This window comes from Drosophila bipectinata, chromosome 3R, assembly GCF_030179905.1.
Source record: "Drosophila bipectinata strain 14024-0381.07 chromosome 3R, DbipHiC1v2, whole genome shotgun sequence".
Taxonomy (NCBI): domain Eukaryota; kingdom Metazoa; phylum Arthropoda; class Insecta; order Diptera; family Drosophilidae; genus Drosophila; species Drosophila bipectinata.
The window spans coordinates 5258109-5277213 of NC_091739.1; the positions used below are offsets into that span (position 1 = coordinate 5258109).

The 19105-nt window shown below is 45.2% G+C and overlaps 5 protein-coding genes across 6 annotated transcripts; 3 read left to right on the plus strand and 2 right to left on the minus strand.

The window, feature by feature from the left end:
- Positions 1 to 9: 9 nt before the first annotated feature.
- BOD1 (Biorientation Defective 1) lies at positions 10 to 3923 on the plus strand. The gene is made up of 4 exons (XM_017244526.3): positions 10 to 401; positions 459 to 1162; positions 1218 to 3392; positions 3732 to 3923. Exons 1-4 carry the CDS (start codon positions 178 to 180, stop codon positions 3860 to 3862), a joined length of 3234 nt encoding a protein of 1077 aa, XP_017100015.2. The 5' UTR covers positions 10 to 177; the 3' UTR covers positions 3863 to 3923.
- Positions 3924 to 4533: 610 nt separating this feature from the next.
- Positions 4534 to 9086, minus strand: mfrn (mitochondrial iron transporter mitoferrin). 2 transcript variants are annotated; one of them, XM_017244530.3, is made up of 7 exons: positions 8929 to 9086; positions 8177 to 8872; positions 6301 to 6389; positions 6120 to 6244; positions 5827 to 6062; positions 5604 to 5765; positions 4534 to 5543 (listed from the first exon to the last, which is right to left on the minus strand). In XM_017244530.3, the coding sequence occupies exons 2-7, from the start codon at positions 8291 to 8293 to the stop codon at positions 5130 to 5132; spliced, it is 1143 nt and encodes a 380-aa protein (XP_017100019.1). In that variant the 5' UTR covers positions 8294 to 8872; positions 8929 to 9086; the 3' UTR covers positions 4534 to 5129. The 2 variants fall into 2 exon arrangements, with proteins under 2 accessions (XP_017100019.1, XP_017100020.1); XM_017244531.3 differs by having other exon boundaries at positions 8177 to 8854; positions 8929 to 9057.
- A 707-nt stretch (positions 9087 to 9793) lies between these two features.
- Positions 9794 to 13104, plus strand: Gp93 (heat shock protein 90 Gp93). The gene is made up of 5 exons (XM_017244528.3): positions 9794 to 10005; positions 10090 to 10179; positions 10259 to 10341; positions 10430 to 11685; positions 11890 to 13104. Exons 1-5 carry the CDS (start codon positions 9966 to 9968, stop codon positions 12785 to 12787), a joined length of 2367 nt encoding a protein of 788 aa, XP_017100017.2. The 5' UTR covers positions 9794 to 9965; the 3' UTR covers positions 12788 to 13104.
- On the minus strand, positions 12474 to 15044 carry LOC108127450 (uncharacterized protein CG4951). The gene is made up of 7 exons (XM_017244529.3): positions 14933 to 15044; positions 14453 to 14877; positions 14135 to 14329; positions 13981 to 14073; positions 13731 to 13913; positions 13454 to 13661; positions 12474 to 13384 (listed from the first exon to the last, which is right to left on the minus strand). Exons 1-7 carry the CDS (start codon positions 14981 to 14983, stop codon positions 13211 to 13213), a joined length of 1329 nt encoding a protein of 442 aa, XP_017100018.2. The 5' UTR covers positions 14984 to 15044; the 3' UTR covers positions 12474 to 13210.
- A 702-nt stretch (positions 15045 to 15746) lies between these two features.
- Positions 15747 to 18904, plus strand: LOC108127420 (neprilysin-4-like). The gene is made up of 2 exons (XM_017244474.3): positions 15747 to 16898; positions 17880 to 18904. Exons 1-2 carry the CDS (start codon positions 15759 to 15761, stop codon positions 18876 to 18878), a joined length of 2139 nt encoding a protein of 712 aa, XP_017099963.3. The 5' UTR covers positions 15747 to 15758; the 3' UTR covers positions 18879 to 18904.
- The last annotated feature ends 201 nt before the right edge of the window (positions 18905 to 19105 follow it).

Genomic DNA, 19105 nt, shown 5'->3' on the forward strand with positions numbered 1-19105 from the left:
TTTCGCAAAAATATATATGCAGAAATAAATCATATTGCATTTGCGTCACCTCACAGTCGCGCTACGTGCCATCAGCCTGCGAACATATGTATACACCTAGCGATAGCCGAATCCGATAGGCAAGTCTCTTCACTAGATCTTGTAAAAACAATTGGAGATGAAACGCATGTAACAAACATGGACGAATTTGTAAAAAGCCTCATCGAGGAGGTAAAATCGCAGGGCGTGTTCGATGAGTTCCGGTTCAACTGCTGCCTGGCCGACGTGGACACAAAGCCCGCTTACCAGAATGTGCGGAACAGGGTGGAGACGGCGGTCAGCGACTTCCTGTCGAAGCAGCACTGGACGCCAGACACTAATAAGCTCCAATTGCGGGAGAAGCTACGCAAGCATCTTATAGAGTAAGTGCCTGGCCTTAAATAAGCATCCAACTGAAATATAACGTTCTTGTATTGCAGCTCTGACGTCCTCAACAAGGGAGTGGATCAAATCGTGGACCAGGTGGTCAACCCCAAGGTTGCCACCATATTCGAGCCAAAGATCGAGAGCATTGTCTACAAGTACCTGGGAATCACACCTCCTCCTCCGCCGCCAGCAAGACCCACATTGCTCCCTGCGCCACCGTTGCCGCCATTTGCTGGCCACATGAACGGCAGCAGTATGCTAAAAGTGGAAACGGCTGCTGGACTCATGCCCACTGACCTGGAACAGATCAGTCCGGATTCCGATCGCGCCACTGTTAAGTCCGATGTAAAGGAAGAAAGTAAGGAGGAGGATGACTTGCCGCCAGGCGTGGATGACAGAAACTTCGATGACGATACTTCTCCATCGTATGAGCCAGTGAGCGAGGACAAGGCGGACTCCAGAAAAGAGGAGTTAAATAACGGGTCCATAAACAATTCAGACTCTGTTAACGGCGTCTCCCAGGCGTCGCAGCTTTCCCAGGTGTCTAGCGATAGCCGCCTAACCATGGCCTCATCAACCGAGTCTGCGAATGATGTCCAGCAAGCAGCAGTCTCAAAAGGTAACAACATTGACACGACGCCAGCCAACATTTCAGAGGAGGCCCAGATGCCAAAGTTCAGCGAGAACTCCAGTGATGCTACTAATGAAAGTCGCCATCTGCACTTTGATATTAAGAAGGATGCCATAACCTTTGAGGGTATGTTTCTTATTCTTAGTTGTTATTTGATGTTAATAGCTTCTGTTGATACTAGGTACTGATCGCAAGAACTCTGTATCAGAGGACATAAAAGGGGGACCCCCCATTCTTTCCATCGAGGATGCCATTATGTCGGAAGTAAAGGCGAACATTGTGGACGCCAACAACGCTAGCATTGAGCTCATAGAAACGGTTCAACCGCCTCTACCACCACCAACAGTGCCCATAAATGAACCACCTCCTCCGCCGCCACCAAAAGATGATCCCCCACCTCCGCCTCCAATTGTAGAGCCACCACCAGCTCCACCAAAAGATGAATCGTCATTGCCACCAAGACTTGAGATGCCTCCGGCGCCAGCAGAGATACCAGCACCGCCACCCCCATCAGTACCCCCTCCAACGCCACCACCTCCAACACAACCACCACCTCCGCCTGAGGGCTACAATGGCTCGGCCTCAGAGGAAGCTGTTCCGGATTCAGGGTCTAAGGAGACTGAAAATTCCGCCTCACAGGAAAAGAAGAAGGAATCTCTTTCTGGAGCAACAGAAGAAAAGGAGAGGGAGAAAGCTTTAGGAGTTGCTCCTCCGGAAGAAATTTCTAAAAGGTGTGAGACGATGGTGTCGCCTGCCAATGCGAAGAGCGACGCTAAAGATAGGGACAAAGACCGTCGCCATCACTCTGATGACAAACACCGCCGGAAAAGTAAGGATAGGGACCGTGACCGCGACCGCGATCGCGATCGTAGCCGAGACCAGTCGCGCAGTAAGCATTCCTCCAGCTCGAAACACTCCTCGTCACACTCCTCTAGCTCTAAACACAAGAGCAGCAGCAGCTCGAAAACCGAAAAGAGTTCCTCCAGTCGGAGCCATCAGGAATCATCATCCTCAAAGCGTTCCATATCCACCTCCTCATCCCGCCACGAATCTAGTTCCTCCTCCCACAAAAAACACAAATCTAGCTCATCCTCGTCGCGGACTGATAGGGAAAAAGATAGAGATAAGGATAGGGATAAAGATAAAGATAAGGATAAGGATAAGGTTAGGGATAAGGATAGGGATAAGGACAAGGATAAGGATAAGGATAGAAGTAGTCATAGTCGCAGTCACCACAGCAGCAGCAGCTCTTCGTCCAAAAGAAAGGACCATGAGCGAAGTCGAAATCGTGACCGCCACAAGTCCAGCTCATCCAGCAGCGCTACAAACACTGCTATCCAAGATGATCACAACGAGAGCAAAGCCAAACTCCTCAAACGCCGAGGCTCTGATTCCAACGATGAGGGCAAGCCACCTAGCTCAGGAGGCCCAGCAAAGACTTCAACTCCAGATGCAACATCTGCCCCGGAGAAAGCTGACGCCACTGTGGAGAACGGCAATGGTACAAATGGGAACTCTCATGGGGACAGCAACGGTGCATGCGACAAAGCCGCGTCCGGTGGTGTTGTTTTGGTCAGTGACATCTTGACGCAATCGTCCACCAGTTTTATAGAACTGGGCGGTGGGTCACAGTCGGGAAAAGATCTACCGACAAGTAAACCAGGAGCGACTGATGCTGAAGAACCAAAAGATGAAGCGGGGACAGGATTCACAAAGGAATCGTCTGAACCGAAAGTATTGGAAGCAGATCGTACAGAAATACCTGAAAGCGCAGTATCAGAATCCCAATCTACTAGTGATAGCAGCAAAAAGCATACAGGATTGGAGATGGGTGATGGAGAAAACACAAAGAGTGCAGAGGAAGGCAAAGATGATCCTCCAGCGATCGTAGAGAATCCAGAATCCACTGATACCACCAGCCAACAGACAGATGAACCACCCGCCCCACAAGTTCCAAGCTCGAAGGATCCAGATGATGTGGTTTCCGGTGACTGGGTGACCCATTTTGAAGAAAACCCGGAGGAGTTTAAGGATCGTCTGCAGTTAATCAACAAACTAATAGAGGACCGTAAAATCTTGGTGAACAGGCTGAGCTCGGAAGGATCGCCAGGGGATGTGGTGGATGTGAGAGCACTTCGCAGGAGCATATCCAAACGTAGACGGAGCAGTGCGCCGGAGCAGCCCCATCCAGAAGACCTGAGGGAAACAGCACCAGCCCGACCGTGTAGTCCCGGCAGCAGCACATCCGGCAGTCCGGCCAAGAAGCTGCGGCGCGACGAGGCAAAGTCATCACCGACGCCATCCGAGGCAAGCATTAATTCCAAGGAGAACGAGGCTCTCGAGAAGCAGGAAAATGGTGCGTATAGTAGCTATGCAGAGTACTGTATGTAGCTGCGAAACCAAGAATCACTCTTTGTAACCCCTCACTCTTTGATTAATCTAAACATCATGCTCATCCCCATTATTATCTACCGCCTCTATTTCTCCCCACATGCCGGTCATGCCCATTATTAACTAAATTATGTATTTACAAAAACACACACATATGTATGTAGCTGTGTGATAGGACCCTCTAGTCCTATCAAAGTCAAAATTATGCGGGTAAGCGCTTCCCGCAAGTCTTCAACTCCTTCGCTTCATATCTGTCGAGCCCTTCCTCGAAGTCGAAAGATTAATGTGTTTATTTACTCTGCAGTCACCATGTCCCGCAGACGACTCAGCCAGAAGCTGTGCCAGCAGCAGCGGTACTCCAACGATGATCTTTACAAGCCCCGTCCAATCCTGTCGCAGCGCTCCCGTCGCCGGGGCGTGGATTCAATCCTCTAGCTTTCGAATCAAAACTCTGTTATCGAAAAAAAAACAATAAAAGCCAATTGTTGTTAATGCATTTGACATAAATCGTATGTTTTCTTTTATCCGTTTAATGGGCCCCTCTCGAGCCAATGGGTTCTTGCCGCTGAGTTCTTTAACAATAAAATTTTAATTTTAGGGCTACACCTTGCCGTTTTATAATATTCGGTGTAGCGTATTCATACATATATATATTATGCATATATATATAAACAAAAATAACAGTGAACGTAATAATATGATGCATTATTGTATGTTTTGGGGATTGGGGTTGTTGTCCGATGTCGCGACACTTGACTGGGATTACAACTAGAACTGCCTAGTGCTGCCTCGGGCACGTTAGAATGTGTGATGACTGGTAAATGGTAAATAAAAAATAGTTTAAGGATAGGATGATCGTCCAGCAGGATGGGGGCAATCGCAGTCAAGTGCCCGGCAGGGGACAACGCATATAGCTAGGCTACTGGTCTACAGTTGGGTTGGCTAGTTATGTAGTTTTTCGGGCTCTGAACTGGACTATTCTGGGGGATTCTGCGGTTCGTTATATTTTGTTTTGTAACATCTCAGTTTGAAGATTTAAATGTAATTTGATTACAAATTATTGAATTTCCGCTCGCGCCTCTCGCTTTACATTGTTTCGCTCTTGGTTACTTTACAACGATCAACATAAATATATGCATATATATTTTCGAAACTTTAAAAAATATACATATGTAATAAATCAGAGTTGTAATACATAATAGTAGGTAATAGGTAATAGTATTGTACAAGAATTAGCATTAGCATTATTTTTAACAAGAATTTCGCTTTTCGCCTAAAACTGTGTTTTGTTTGTTGTTTGGGGTGTGTAGTGTGTAGTGTGCTTGGGTAGGGGGTGGTGATTCTTTTGTTTTTGTTTTTGTTTGGGAGTTTTTGCGTAAGTGTGAGAGCGAGAGTTTTGTGCAGAACAACAACTACGATTTAACCTCCGTCTATGGAGTGATAAAACTCTCTCACCGACTCCTCGCAGAGTATTCATACAAGCAGCTGGGATCGGGGGCGTGGGAACAGCTGGGATTAGCCGACCGGTGGCACAGGCATTTCTAATGCCGTGGCGACCACCACAACCTAATCCGACCCATCCCCCAGCCCTCCCGACACACGCTGCCAACTAAAAGCTACGCTTAGGTTTAGCTGTCGCTACTGCTTCTACAAACGTTTCGAAATTCGAACGAAGGCCCCGCTCGCGGCCACGTCCACGTGCCTACGTAGAGAATCCCCGCTCGTAGGGACTCTTCACGTCCGTATGCCTCGTGTGTAGGTTGATTGTGGGTGCGGCGGGTCGCGTTGACAGCTCGCATACCGTCTTGATGGCACCAGATGGGTTTACGGATGTGGGCGCTGGATGTAGTGTCGCAGTGGCAGCACTCTCCTTTGACTCTCGCTCCCGCTCCTGATCGGTGTGCTCAGCGCCTTCGCTCGCCGGGAGTACGTAGTCCGTTTTGCGGATCTCAGCTTTACCCGTAATTGACGATTTGTACTTTTCGGCGTCCATGCCGCAAAGGTAGAACTTGAAGAATTCGTACGTGGACCAGCAAATAGCTGTCGCCGGCATGGAGTACAGCACGCGGGCAGTCATTCCTCTGAAGAAGCCCAATGGACCAGCCATATGGTAGATCTGAATAACACAAAGTTGGATAAATAAATGATTCCTAGAGAATACTTGTGTTACAAGTACCTTGCGGGCAGCCTCGATCATGCCTCGGGTTAGACCTGTCTCCTGAGTGTTTAGTAGCGTCTTGACAACATCCAATGGCGTTGTGATGGCCGCCGCACTGGCACCCGCCGCTGCACCCGCCACCATGTGCACCTTTGGATTGTATTTCCGCTCCAGATTAAACTGTAAATAGCAATAATCTTGAGGTTACAGTACGACCCAAAGGGTGAGCTTAGATAATTACTTTGTTCTGAATAAACTCGTATATTGTAAAATGTATCGTCTGATATGGTAAGTTCATGAATAGCTGCGTCCCATATGCTCTGTAGAATGCCTTAAAGCCCTCCTTCTTATAAACGTCCCGTATGCAGGTGACAACCGATGTGTACGGCGAGTTGTACATCTGCATCCGCTGCTTGATGACGTCCGTGGGGCTGGAGATGCCATCGTGAATAACAGTGGCCACCACTCCCGAAATCACTATACCAAATCCGAAGGGTTAGTGGCCAGTGAAGGATAGGGAAGCGCTTTACTCACCGTAGTTGAGGTTGTTGTGTTTTGTGAACTTTGCCGTCAGTTCTTTGACCATCTCGTAGGAGGCAAAGTAGAGCGAATGCGCAGGACCGGCTCCCAAGACTACAGCGCTGGCTCCACGAATAGGTCTGCAAATCGTTTAGTTTATCAGTAAACAGGTATTGTCCATGATTGTATAATTTACCTTAATAAACCCTCACGGGTGACCATGTTCCGAAAGGTAGAAAGTATATTTAAATCCTTTGTTGGCGGTGACAAGCTCTGCATTCGAGTCTGTGAAAGGGCGATGAAAGAAATTAAATATTTGCATTGTGTGGCAATAAATTGTTGCAAATAATATGGCCCAGGTCTTATTTAACTTCTAAACGAACTTCATTTCGAGTTAATCGCAGTAATTGCCGAGCAGTTATCAAAGGTTAATGTTTGAAGAGTCGGCCGTGGCAAAAGGCTTCATAACATGAGAGTCATTGTTACTCATGATTATTATTTGGTTTAGGAACTTATTTAAATAGACCTGGAAAAGTGAATTTCGTCACGAATGAAATTGCAAATTCTGGGGATTTCCACCAATCCCAAGTAGGAGCATTGGCAACGTAATTGTTCTAGAACCTGACATTTTTGTTTTCGAAATACAATCTATTTAAATTTAGCTTATTAGCGTGTGGTCAGCCGTGGTGACGGTTTCTAGGAACATGCGTTATATCTTATCGAAATTGAAAATAATTGGTTTATAATCATCCATTCACAGATATAGTGGCGCCCGCCGAACATACAACTTGTTCATTGTTGAGAAACACTTTCGCCGATTTATAAGCAAGTCACTGCATGGGGTTCAAGTTTTAAATCGTGTAGGTTTGTTCTATAAGCTCCTATATATATTTAATTGCATATATATACCCTATGCATGTGTATTTAAAGGCGTGCCTGCCAGCCAGGCCTTATAAAATTATTGCACAAAGCGAAAACAGCATCCACATTGTAAATCATGGAGACGCGGGCTTAGCGCAGGGAGATAACGCTTCCAGGAAAGTGCCCTAAACTGCATTTATCAGCCAGCTTATATGGCTGCCGCGGCTGCTGCTCACTATCAATATCAAGTCAACAAGACGATTCAAGGTGAGGAATAGTTCTCCAGTGGGAAAACAACAGAAACCTAATTAAAGTGGTGATGGATAGATACTGCCATTACATAAATGGAGGGAGCTGATGGAACTGAGAGCGGCTAGATGGGCTCTATGAATCACTGCTCTCCGGGGGCGGCAGCAACCACATTAAGTGGGCCCTGATAAGGCAAATAATATGTGAAATCAGAATGACAACGCTGCGCCGGTGCTATTTATAAACAAAGCTCAAAATAATGTGAATAGAGTGCTAGAATTCCGATCAATTGAAGCGCTCTGCCAGCGCAACCGCGTGAAATTAGCTCGTCAAAGCGACGAAAGACTATAATGATGACGCCGGGAATCCCGGCCAGGCTTTAGGCTGGCACCAAACTGCTTGCCGGCTGTCACCGGCCGATTGGGTTGACACACGAGTGGCCACACATAGGAAAATCAATAAATATTCAAGTGGCAAGAAGTACATGAGGACTGGAAAGGCACATATGTATGTATAAAACACGCAGCCTTTGCATTACGACGATGCAAAGTAAATTTGCATACGCATTTGCACAAGTGGTGAACGCGCCTAGGCGCTCCGGGCCACCTAATTAAAGGTGAATTTCCGCAGGGAAAGTCGCTTGGCCAACAGTCCATATGACTGATAACAGGTAGCACTCTACAGCGATTGTCAGGCGTACGGCTGGGTTAATCTTATCGGCGGGCAGCATAAACCATCAGAACGTGCCCCGATAAGCGCAATTGCGGGGTCTAAACCCCCAAAGAGCCCCCAGAGCTCTCGGTTGCACTAAAAACCCGAGGAATTACATCACGATTATGCCAGAGCATACGAATTTTTGTTTGTGTACACGCATTTGTGAGGTTAGGTATGCTTGTTTATACTCTTGGACAAGTGCTCCTCCGGTTACGTGCCACCAGCCGGCTCGGTGGCAGGGCGCTTACCTTGACTGAGTCCAGCGGATACATGATCACATGCTCCAGCACGCCCGCAATCGCGCCCGCCGTCATATTCACACCAACGCTGGTGGTGGGCAGCGATTCGTAGTCGTCGATATTCATGGTTGAAGCGGGTGAAGCTGCTCTGGCTAGCGAATTGTGGTATGCCCTTGCTGTGGCTGCTCCTGTTACTACCAATCCAGTTCCAGTTCCAGTTGTCAACAGCCGCTTTCTCCAACGCTGCAGCACTCGTCAATGTGTTCCGACTACTCCTTGTCCAATGGGCTCAGAAATTGGATTTTAGATCAAGATGCGTTTGCTGCGTCGATTATCGGGTTGCGCGATTTCAGCCGGCGTATGTTAAACACGGAATAATTTTGTTGTATAACACGGTACGGGGGAGGGGTGGTAGTGGTGCTCGTGGTACGTTGTATGAATGAGGTGGTATACGAAACTACTAATTGACACTGTGGCTGCCTCGTCTACGGCTACGGCTAGGCCTCCTGCTGCTACTGCTCCACCTCCACGACTAACATCGACGAAACGCTGCTCGCGATTGGGATCCGCTCACTGAAAATCGGAGCAGTGGCACTGCCGAGAGGTTTTTGCGGTTGCTCTGCCCGCTGCTTTCGCTGGTGTCGTAGCTTCTGCTGATGCCCTGACCAGGGCGGTATCGGATGTATTCTGGAGATACAAGCTCGTCTGTAGGCGGGTCTTTCCCCCAACTGAACGTAAATTTTGTATGTTTGACGACTCACGCAAATGCTGAATGATTACAGGAATCATTAATTTCGTGCTTGCCCAATTGGTGCGCGTGTGTTGGTGGAGCATGTGAGGAAGAGCTGACCAAAGCGGAACGTCAAAAACAGCTTGTGGCTTAGGAATGGGCGATGAAATGCGAGTGCCGTGGAGGAACTATCGTCTGCACGATCCCATCTCTATCTCAAAGCAATAGAATGAACATGCTGTTTGACGGGTAATTGCGCCGTTGCTTTAAACAATTTTTATCTCTTGAGATAATGGTATGATAAGAAAATAGAAAAGAATGAAAATTACAGGCATAATTTGAATATATGTAGTTATATTCACACTGTCATTTGTGATTCGGGTAAGCTGGCGACCAGTGGTGCCAACTTCTTGCTGTTTTTAAAATATAACAGTTATTTGATTTGTGCAAAAAGTAAAATTGCAGTATCTGGTTGCTTTCATCAGGGATAGAACCGTTACTACGTTTCTCGCTCTCTCGGCTCCCAGATCTCTAAAAAAAAACATCATTTTTTTCATCATCAAACATCATAAAAACAAAAAGCGACTGTCATTTCCGACATTCCTAGTAGGAATTTTCTACTGGAAAAAAGTACTACCCAAAATATTCCTCAGATATGAGAATAAAGATTTTTTTTGGGCTGTCTGTTTTTATTTTGTGCCCCCTACTTTAGATCACAGCTAAGCCATTTTGCAAAAATCTGAAGAATTAAGCCTGGATTCTTGAAATCGATTCGCGAAAAAGGCTATCTGGCCGGAAAACGGCTAAACTGTCAACCCTGAGTAGGACCACAGCTCAAGAACGTGGTGGGACCGTCGGTGTTTTAGGCCACAATTCCAAAAGGTATCCACAACCCCCACTATTTAAGGCCTTTTCGGCAACGAAGCACCACCACTTTTTTTCCGTGCATAAGCGAGTCGGACGCGAGTGCGAATTATTTATTGGATTTGAAAGTCTTGATTTTCGTGACGTGGCCTTTCGCCGGAAGAACTGATACCACGTCCTTCATCAACTGAGATATCCCCAATCATGAAATACTATCTACTGCTGGGCATCTTGCTTCTGGCAGGTAAGTCTCACTTGCCACGCTTCAGGGCGCCGCATAGCCGGTGTTTTAACCTAATTAATTCATGTATGTTTCATGTGACGCTAGGCGTTAATCAGATCGCTGCCGCAGAAGATGAGGCTTCCACCGAGACCATCGACCTGGACCTGGGTTCCTTCAAAGAGGGTTCTCGAACAGGTAAGCCACGCCTCCCCAGGCTACCGTGATTTTTGGTACACGTCAGCGTTAAACGCCCCCTTTATCTATACCAATTCAGACGCAGAGACGCTAAAGAGGGAGGAAGAGGCCATTCAACTGGACGGTCTTAATGTGGCGCAGTTGAAGGAGCTCCGTGAAAAGGTGGGTGTTTCATTTTTTTGTCTTTTTCTGTATAATCCGTAAAGTACACGTAAGACTTTGTATTGAACCAATATTATTGTTTGGACAGGCCGAAAAGTTCACTTTCCAAACCGAAGTGAACCGAATGATGAAGCTCATCATCAACTCGCTGTACCGCAACAAGGAGATTTTCCTGCGTGAGTTGATTTCCAATGCTTCCGACGCCATCGACAAGATCCGCCTGCTGGCGTTGACCAGTGCCAAGGAGCTGGAAAGCAACCCTGAGCTGCACATCCGCATCAAGGCCGATAAAGAGAACAAGGCGCTGCACATCATGGACTCTGGTATTGGCATGACCCATCAGGATCTGATCAATAACTTGGGTACGATCGCCAAGTCTGGCACTGCCGATTTCCTGGCCAAAATGCAGGATCCCACCAAGTCGGAGGGAAGCGATCTGAACGACATGATCGGGCAGTTTGGAGTGGGTTTCTACTCGGCTTTCCTGGTCGCCGATCGCGTGGTGGTGACCACCAAGCACAACGATGATAAGCAGTATATCTGGGAGTCGGACGCCAACAGCTTCAGCATCACCGAGGATCCCCGCGGAGATACCCTTAAGCGAGGATCCGTGATTTCGCTGTACCTCAAGGAGGAGGCCCAGGACTTCCTGGAGGAGGAGACCGTCCGTGAGCTTATTCGCAAGTACTCGCAGTTCATCAACTTCCCCATTCTGATGTGGTCGAGCAAGACCGTGGACGAGGAGGTGCCCATTGAGGAGGAGGCGAAGCCAGAGAAGACCGAAGATGATGTGGAGGATGAGGACGCCAAGGTGGAAGAGGCCAGCGAAGATGACAAGCCCAAGACCAAGAAGGTGTCCAAGACCACCTGGGACTGGCTCCTGATCAATGACAGCAAACCCATCTGGACCCGCAAGCCCGCCGAGGTTACCGAAGATGAGTACACCAGCTTCTACAAGAGCCTGACCAAGGACTCCAGTGAGCCCCTCACGCAGACTCACTTCATCGCCGAGGGAGAGGTTACTTTCAAGAGTTTGCTCTACGTACCTAAAGTTCAGCCTTCGGAGTCCTTCAACCGCTACGGCACCAAGTCGGACAACATCAAGCTTTACGTCCGCCGTGTCTTCATCACCGACGAGTTCAACGACATGATGCCCAATTACCTGAGCTTCATCCGCGGTGTGGTAGATTCCGACGACCTTCCCCTGAACGTTTCTCGCGAGACCCTCCAGCAGCACAAACTCATCAAGGTGATTAAGAAGAAGCTGGTACGAAAGGTTCTGGATATGCTGAAGAAGATCGACAAGGAGGCCTACCTGAAGTTCTGGAAAGAGTTCTCCACCAAGTAAGTTCTATTATAGAAATCTTGTCTAACTTTGCGATATTTATAAATAGAATTATCAAGAAGTTTATTATCAGACTGACCTTGATAAGAATATTTAATATTTTATAAAATTTAAGAGGCCTTACTTGGAATTTTTAATTCCAAGAACTATATTTTAATATTTCATGCAGATGATAATATAATTTCATTTTCCTTGAATTGCAGCATCAAGTTGGGAGTGATGGAGGACCCCAGCAACCGATCTCGTCTCGCCAAGCTGCTTCGCTTCCAGACCTCAAACGGCAAGGGCGTCACCTCCCTGGCTGAATACGTGGAGCGCATGAAGTCCAAGCAGGAGCATATCTACTATATTGCCGGCGCCAACCGCGGTGAGGTGGAGAAGTCGCCCTTCGTCGAGCGTCTCCTGAGCAAGGGATACGAAGTGCTCTACTTGGTGGAGGCTGTCGATGAGTACTGCATTTCGGCTCTGCCCGAGTTCGATGGCAAGAAGTTCCAGAACGTGGCCAAGGAGGGCTTCAAGCTCAACGAGTCTGAGAAGAGCAAGAAGAGCTTCGAGCTGCTGAAGAGCACTTTTGAGCCTCTAGTTAAATGGCTTAACGATGTCGCTCTGAAGGATCAGATCTCCAAGGCTCAGGTGTCGGAAAGGTTAAGCAACTCCCCATGCGCTCTGGTAGCCGGTGTGTTTGGCTGGACCGGTAACATGGAGCGTCTGGCCATGTCGAATGCCCACCAGAAGGCCGACGATCCCCAACGCACATACTATCTTAACCAGAAGAAAACGCTTGAGATCAACCCCAGGCATCCTCTGATGCGCGAACTTCTGCGTCGTGTGGAGGCCGATGAAGCTGATGATACCGCCAAGGACATGGCCGTGATGATGTTCCGTACCGCCACCCTGCGATCGGGATACATGCTTCAGGAAACAGCTCAGTTCGCCGATAGCATCGAGCTGATGATGCGACAGACTTTGGGAGTCTCACAGGAGGAGCAAATCGATTTCGATGAAGATGAGGACGACGATACGGAGGAAACAAAGACGGAAAGCCAGGAGAACTCTACTGCCGAGGATGAAGAGGAGGATCAGCAGCACGACGAGCTTTAAGAGCTGTCCCATGATCCAGTCATATGCCCAAATAGTTTGTACATAGGAGTGTGGAGGTCAGACTGAGGTTAACCAACCACTTGCCGGGCGTTTGCGACTCATCAACATTACTTCCCGACATGTCTAGATTCTAAGTAAAGTAATTTCGTAGCTCACGTATCCACCATTGCAATTCGCCCAGAGAGCACTCCATAACACTGCAACATTCGGCTTCTTAATCGTTTTCCTTTTTCGAAAGCAAATGAAATATGTATTTATAAATATAATGTCTCTTACAAAATGAGTTCCACAAAAAATAAAGACAAAAAATAAATTAATTGCTTTAGACTTATAGGCCAGGCTGCCATTCGTTTCGGTCTGGCCACTAGGGAGGGTTCTGAATGATTCCATGGTGATTGAAAAACATTCAGATGTAATACGTGATCAGTCCAAGTCCGAGCACAGTGGTTCATCGTTCAAGGCCTTCATATATGAACTGTACTTCATTTGATCCCTAATCTGGCACACAGCCTCTGAACGCGACAACTTATAGGTGTCCATAAAAAGACGGAGGATCCAGAGGGGCAGCATACCGTTGATTAACAGGGATGTGTGGGCCTAATGAGCGGACGGGAAGATAGTTCGTGTATTTCGTGTATAAGAGTGAGCCCCCGTGCTTTTACTTACGCTCCGCTTGCTGTAGCTCTCAGCTAGCTTTTTTATCATGGTTTCGTGGATGCTTTTGTTAAGAATATCCATGATATGCATATGATCAATGCTCATGTAGCTTGTGGTGTGGTGTTTGTTCTGGCGCTCTTTGAACAAGGTGTCGAAGTCGCTTTTGTAAGTGTCAAAGGTATCGAGAACATCTTGTTCGCTCATATTTTCCAACAGTCTATGATTATGTACACATCCAAGTTTAAGGCCTGGTTTAAATTCTTTATTTCAAAATACAAAAACTTACAAAATCTCAACTTCACGCGGCTTCGGAATGTCCAGAATGCTGTCCAGCCGCTGAAGAGCATCAAAGTGAGCGACATCCATTTGCTCCACTTTTGACTCTGTCGTTGGCAAGGGAGATGTTGCTTTCTTGGGTTTGGGTTTGGAGGCCTTCTTTTCTGGCTTGGATCTGCGAGAAGTCGCATCTCTGAAAAACCACCCGAACATCAATTAATAAAAAGTACTGCAAATAAACTTATTTCATGGTGTCCTACCCCACGACGAAGTTTTTGAAGCGCCCAGGGCGAATGGGTGATCGGACAGACCGACGAGCGGGCTTAGGCTCTGCGGAGCTGGCTCTAGAGCTCCTGAAAGAAAAGAAACTTTTATTCGTTCCACAAAGTAAGAATGACTCTTATGTGTATTCACCTCTTTGGAGGAGTTGGCTTCACATTTTCTTGCCGAGAATCAAGTCCATTGACTAAAGACTTTTTAGTTCCACTACCTTGGGAAATCGATCTCCTTTCGCGTTTATTTTTGGAAGGCACTAGGCTCTCTGCAGGTACTTCATCCTCGTCGTCGTCGGCATCGATGTGTTTAGGTCTCGACCGTTTTGCATTGACACTAAAAGAAATTGGGTTTTCAATAAAATTTTTAACGTATTGGCATTCATTTAAATTACAACTATGCTATAGTGCTTGATTATTCTTCAATAGTTTTCTTCGATCCAACTTGCGCAAGACTTACCGAGTCTTTGCTGACCTTGGTCTGTTGCTACTGGAGCCATTGGGAGGTGCTTCCGTGGCATGCCTACGCTTGGTTGTGTGAACTCCCAAAATGGCGGTATTTTCATATGTTATATACTGCAGCTGAAGCTCAAGGTTGAGATCCTCCGGTGTGATTTCAAAGCCAGCTGAAAGAGTATGTGCGGCAGGATGCGGCTTCTCGGTGGCCTGGACACGGACATTAATGTGATCGATCAGCAATTCTGTGTTTAACTTCTGGGCATCCTTCCACTGAGCCAGGTTTTCCAACATCAGCCACAGGCCACTCTCGATCCTGGTCCATCGGTCGGCCGTCATCCAGTGAAAGTCATTCCTAGATTCCCGCTCAAAATGGGTCACAGGTGTTGGAAGCACTTTGACATTGCATACGACGCGGTGCGTCTTGTACTGAAATTGTAAACAGTTAAGGAAACTAGTCGTTGTATTTTTTAAGAGATAATACTTTGTAAATCTGGGAAACCAATTGACAATCACCGGTGGCGGAAAAAGACATTTTTATAAAACTATAGGGATGTTGAAACTATTTATTTATATCGAATTTCGATATATTTCAGGGCTGCCGAAATTATGTTTTTCGATAGTACTAAGATTTAAACAAGAAATCGAAAAAAAATTTTGAAAATTTTTTTAAAATAGTGTTTCAACAAAATAATAATGCATCCTGATGTAACCATCGTATATATTATTAAGTAGTTATATCCATATATTTAATAATGTTGGTGTTACTATGACTATCGATACTGTAATTGTCTATCGATAGAAACCTAAATGGCGCGTAATTAGAATTTCAATTTGCAAGCTTTTTAATAAAAACTGTTTCTTAAAACTTCAAAAGATATAAAAAGCTTAAGAAACAATTAAAAATTTAACAATTAATTCTTTGTGTTATTTAAAAATGAACTTATTTACAAGTGAAATATTGAACTAATATTTTTGAATATAATTGCAATATATAATGTGTACAATTTATCAACGAGGTTTTTGTAAATCTTTAAAAGCAGAAATGAACACTGTCATTTTTATTAGTGAGCGTGATTCGAGAATTCTCAAGAGAAACCAGAAAAAAGAACGAATTCTATACTAACAAGTTCTTATCAGAATTCTTATTTAAACTAAGTCTAGTTTCATGCGAGCCGTCATTTATCACCGATTTTTTTTCCGAATAGGCCATAGCAACTTAGTTGTTAATCTTGCTTTGAATTAAACAGTCGATCCATAGTTGAGCATAAGGCTTTGATTACTCGGAAAAGTTGGTTATTTGTCGAAAAATGTTTTTAGTCATGAGTCACCTCAGGGTTTCCATGCTCTGGGGATTAATTTACATCCTTGTTGGCTTTTATATCTTGGATTGCAAAGCCAAGAGTGTCGGTGATACAAACAACAGTGAAAATGCAATTAAAGACGACTCAGTGGAGTACCTAAAATCTTATGGGGAGAAAATGAGATCTTACATGAATTTTAGCGTGGAGCCCTGTGTTGATTTTTACGAATACGCCTGTGGAAATTGGAAAAACGTACGTCAGGATCGCTTCCATTCCAACCACAGGAAAAACAACGTTATGGATATAGTCTTCACCCTGCGCGACGAAGTAGAGAAGCTCTTGACCAACACAATGTTGGCCCAGGCACTCAACGTTTCTTCGGAACTGTTGGTTGCGCAACAGTTCTATAACACGTGTCTCTCGGCGGTGGTGTTTCCGTTTCCAGCCGCTGATCCCGCTTATCTGGAGCTTATCAGGTCCGTAGGCGGTTTTCCTGCGGTCGACGGGCTAGCATGGAATGCCTCTAGCTTTAGCTGGTTTAATATGAGCGCCCATCTTACTAATTTCGGGGTCAAAGGGCTGATCAACGAGTTTATTATGTCCCAGTACCCCTTTGGACCGTATTTTAAATTGCCGGAACTGGGGCTTGATCACATCGTCCAGACGGATAACATAGCCAACAATTCCTCTCGAGCCTACAAGCTAAACGAGAATCGGATGCAGAGGTATCTGCAAGCCTATAATCTCACGGAGGGCCAGATTTCGGAAGTGATTGCTGGCGTTTTTGACTTCTGGCGTGACGCACTCGCAGTTGCGGATAAATTTGATGGCGATTTCGAGAAATGCATAATAATTTCAGAAGATAAAAACGTGCCAAAATATGATCAGTGGGATAGCTACTATGACATTGCATGGAATGGGGTATTTGATTCTAACTGGTTCGGAAATAAAGAATATTGCAGCTACTATTACGAACTGTTGGAGAAAGTGTGCTTAAAGCACCCAGAGGCTGTGGCAAACTATCTGGCCATGCTTCTGTTATATAAAATGGATGCCGGATTGAAGGACGAGAAGTATCACAAGGATTACTGCCTCTCGACAGTGCAAAGTGGCTTTGAATATTTATTTGACAAGCTCTACATGGCGGTAAGTTATCAGAAACAAGAAAGGAAGGAAAATTTCGGATTCGGGTGGAGCCGAAATTAATATACCCTTGCAGTTAAGATGGGGTATATATCGCATATATCGAATATAGTTGGCCGATCCTTATGAAAATTACATAATAAAACCATTAGAATAAATATTTTTATCATTTCGATGTATCATTTTCGATAGTTCAGTTATACGGCAGCTATAAGATAAAGGCGGTTGAAGTTTAAAACTGAGAGGCTAGTTCGCGTAGGAACAGACTAACAGACTGTTCAAGCATTGAACACTATTTTTTATAGAAATTCTTAAGTTAGAGTTTCAAGGGATCGGACCCATGAAATACGAGTCAAACAGCATGGTTTAAAACCGATCCCCTGCAGCCTAACACAAACACATACTTAAGTGGTGCGCTTATCGCACTTGAGAAAGGGTCGCATAGCAGGTCAGCGTGCAGTGCGTTGACAAGTAGTTTTAAATAGTTTTAAGATTCCCATCTATCGTACTTATAAGAGAACTTTATCAAATAAAATCAGTTTCCATAAGGAGCTCATTGGAGTAAGACCTATTATTTAGGGCTCCTCTTAACACAGACTGACAGACAGACAGTCGGACATGCTTATATCAATGTCGGATAGTTACCGACAGCTTAAAGTAAGATGTCAGAGACTATTAGACTACATCAGTGGTCGGCACGGCCCTATCCCGCGGGCATAGGAAATTTTTCTGCCACACAGACAGTATAAATGTGTGAAACGTCATGCTCACAGACTACTTTCTGCTTTTCGTTACTAATACTAATGCGTTAAAATCGTAGCAATGTATTGAGTGCCCATCAGTGGACTAGATATAGGTTAGTAATAATAATATTGCTTTATGTTTAAAATGAATTTACAATATTTACAATTACCAATATTTAAAAAATAATTTATAATTTTTAATGAGAATATCATGAATATAAAAATATTTTCCATTTTACAGCATTTTAAAGACCGAACTCGTTCAGAAGTAGCTGATATTATACAGGAGCTACGCAATAACCAAAGGAAAATGCTTGAGAAAGTCGAATGGTTGGACCCGGAGACTCGGCAGGAGGCACTGCTCAAAGAGTCCTCCATCGAATCTGTAATTGGTAACTATAAAAACTATAAGGTAACTGACCGCTTGATTCAAGAAATTAATGGTCTGGAGTTGGAGGATAGAAGCTATTCCCAGAGTATGATCCAGATACAAAAATTAGTCACCCACGTGAGCCGTTTCGGTGGACTCCACCACGAGGAACTGCAGGAGGATGCCAAGCCTTTGAGAGTCTTTTTGGGCATGCAAGTGAATGCCTTTTATAACAACCTTGATAGCTCCATTTATGTTATGGCTGGCATACTGCATCCACCAGCATATCATCCTGACTGGCCCAATTCTCTGAAATTTGGTACTTTGGGCTACCTAGTGGGTCACGAGTTAACCCACGGCTTTGATACTACCGGCGCTATGTTCAACAGTAATGGTTATTTACGCAACTGGTGGTCAAAGAAGTCTAGGGCGGTTTTTGAGGAGCGGGCAATGTGTTTTGTGGACCACTACGACCGCTATCTTATACCTGAGATTAATCGTCACATCAATGGCAAAGAGACCCAGGACGAAAACATCGCAGATAGCGGTGGGTTGCAGGGTGCCTTTGATGCATATCGCAACCACATGAAACAGTTAAAGAATATAAGCTATGAGGACAACGATATCCTAAAAAGCGAACAAATGCCCGGGCTGGATCTATCGCCAGAACAGCTTTTCTTTCTCGGTTTTGCACAGACGATGTGTGCGGACTTCGAGGAGGAACATTATTGGGAAGAGTTAGCCAAAGAACACACCATTGACAAGTATCGTGTCTTGGGGGCAATCTCTAACAATCATGATTTTTCTCAAGTCTATAATTGCCCCTCCGGCAGTCCAATGAATCCCCAAAATTCTTGCCGCATTTGGTAATCTTCCTTAACTCGAACAATACATTCTATATTTTATAGAAATTTTATTTCTTTTCACTGTTAAATAATTTCATAAAACATCATTAATAAAATTGTATGGGAAATAATTGTTTTATTTGTATTGATGTTCATTGTAAACTATTGTAAACATGAACTGTAATTATTTTTAAAGTAAACTATTTGATTAAAATTTTATATTTTTTTAATTTGGTAAAATGCCATAAGAAG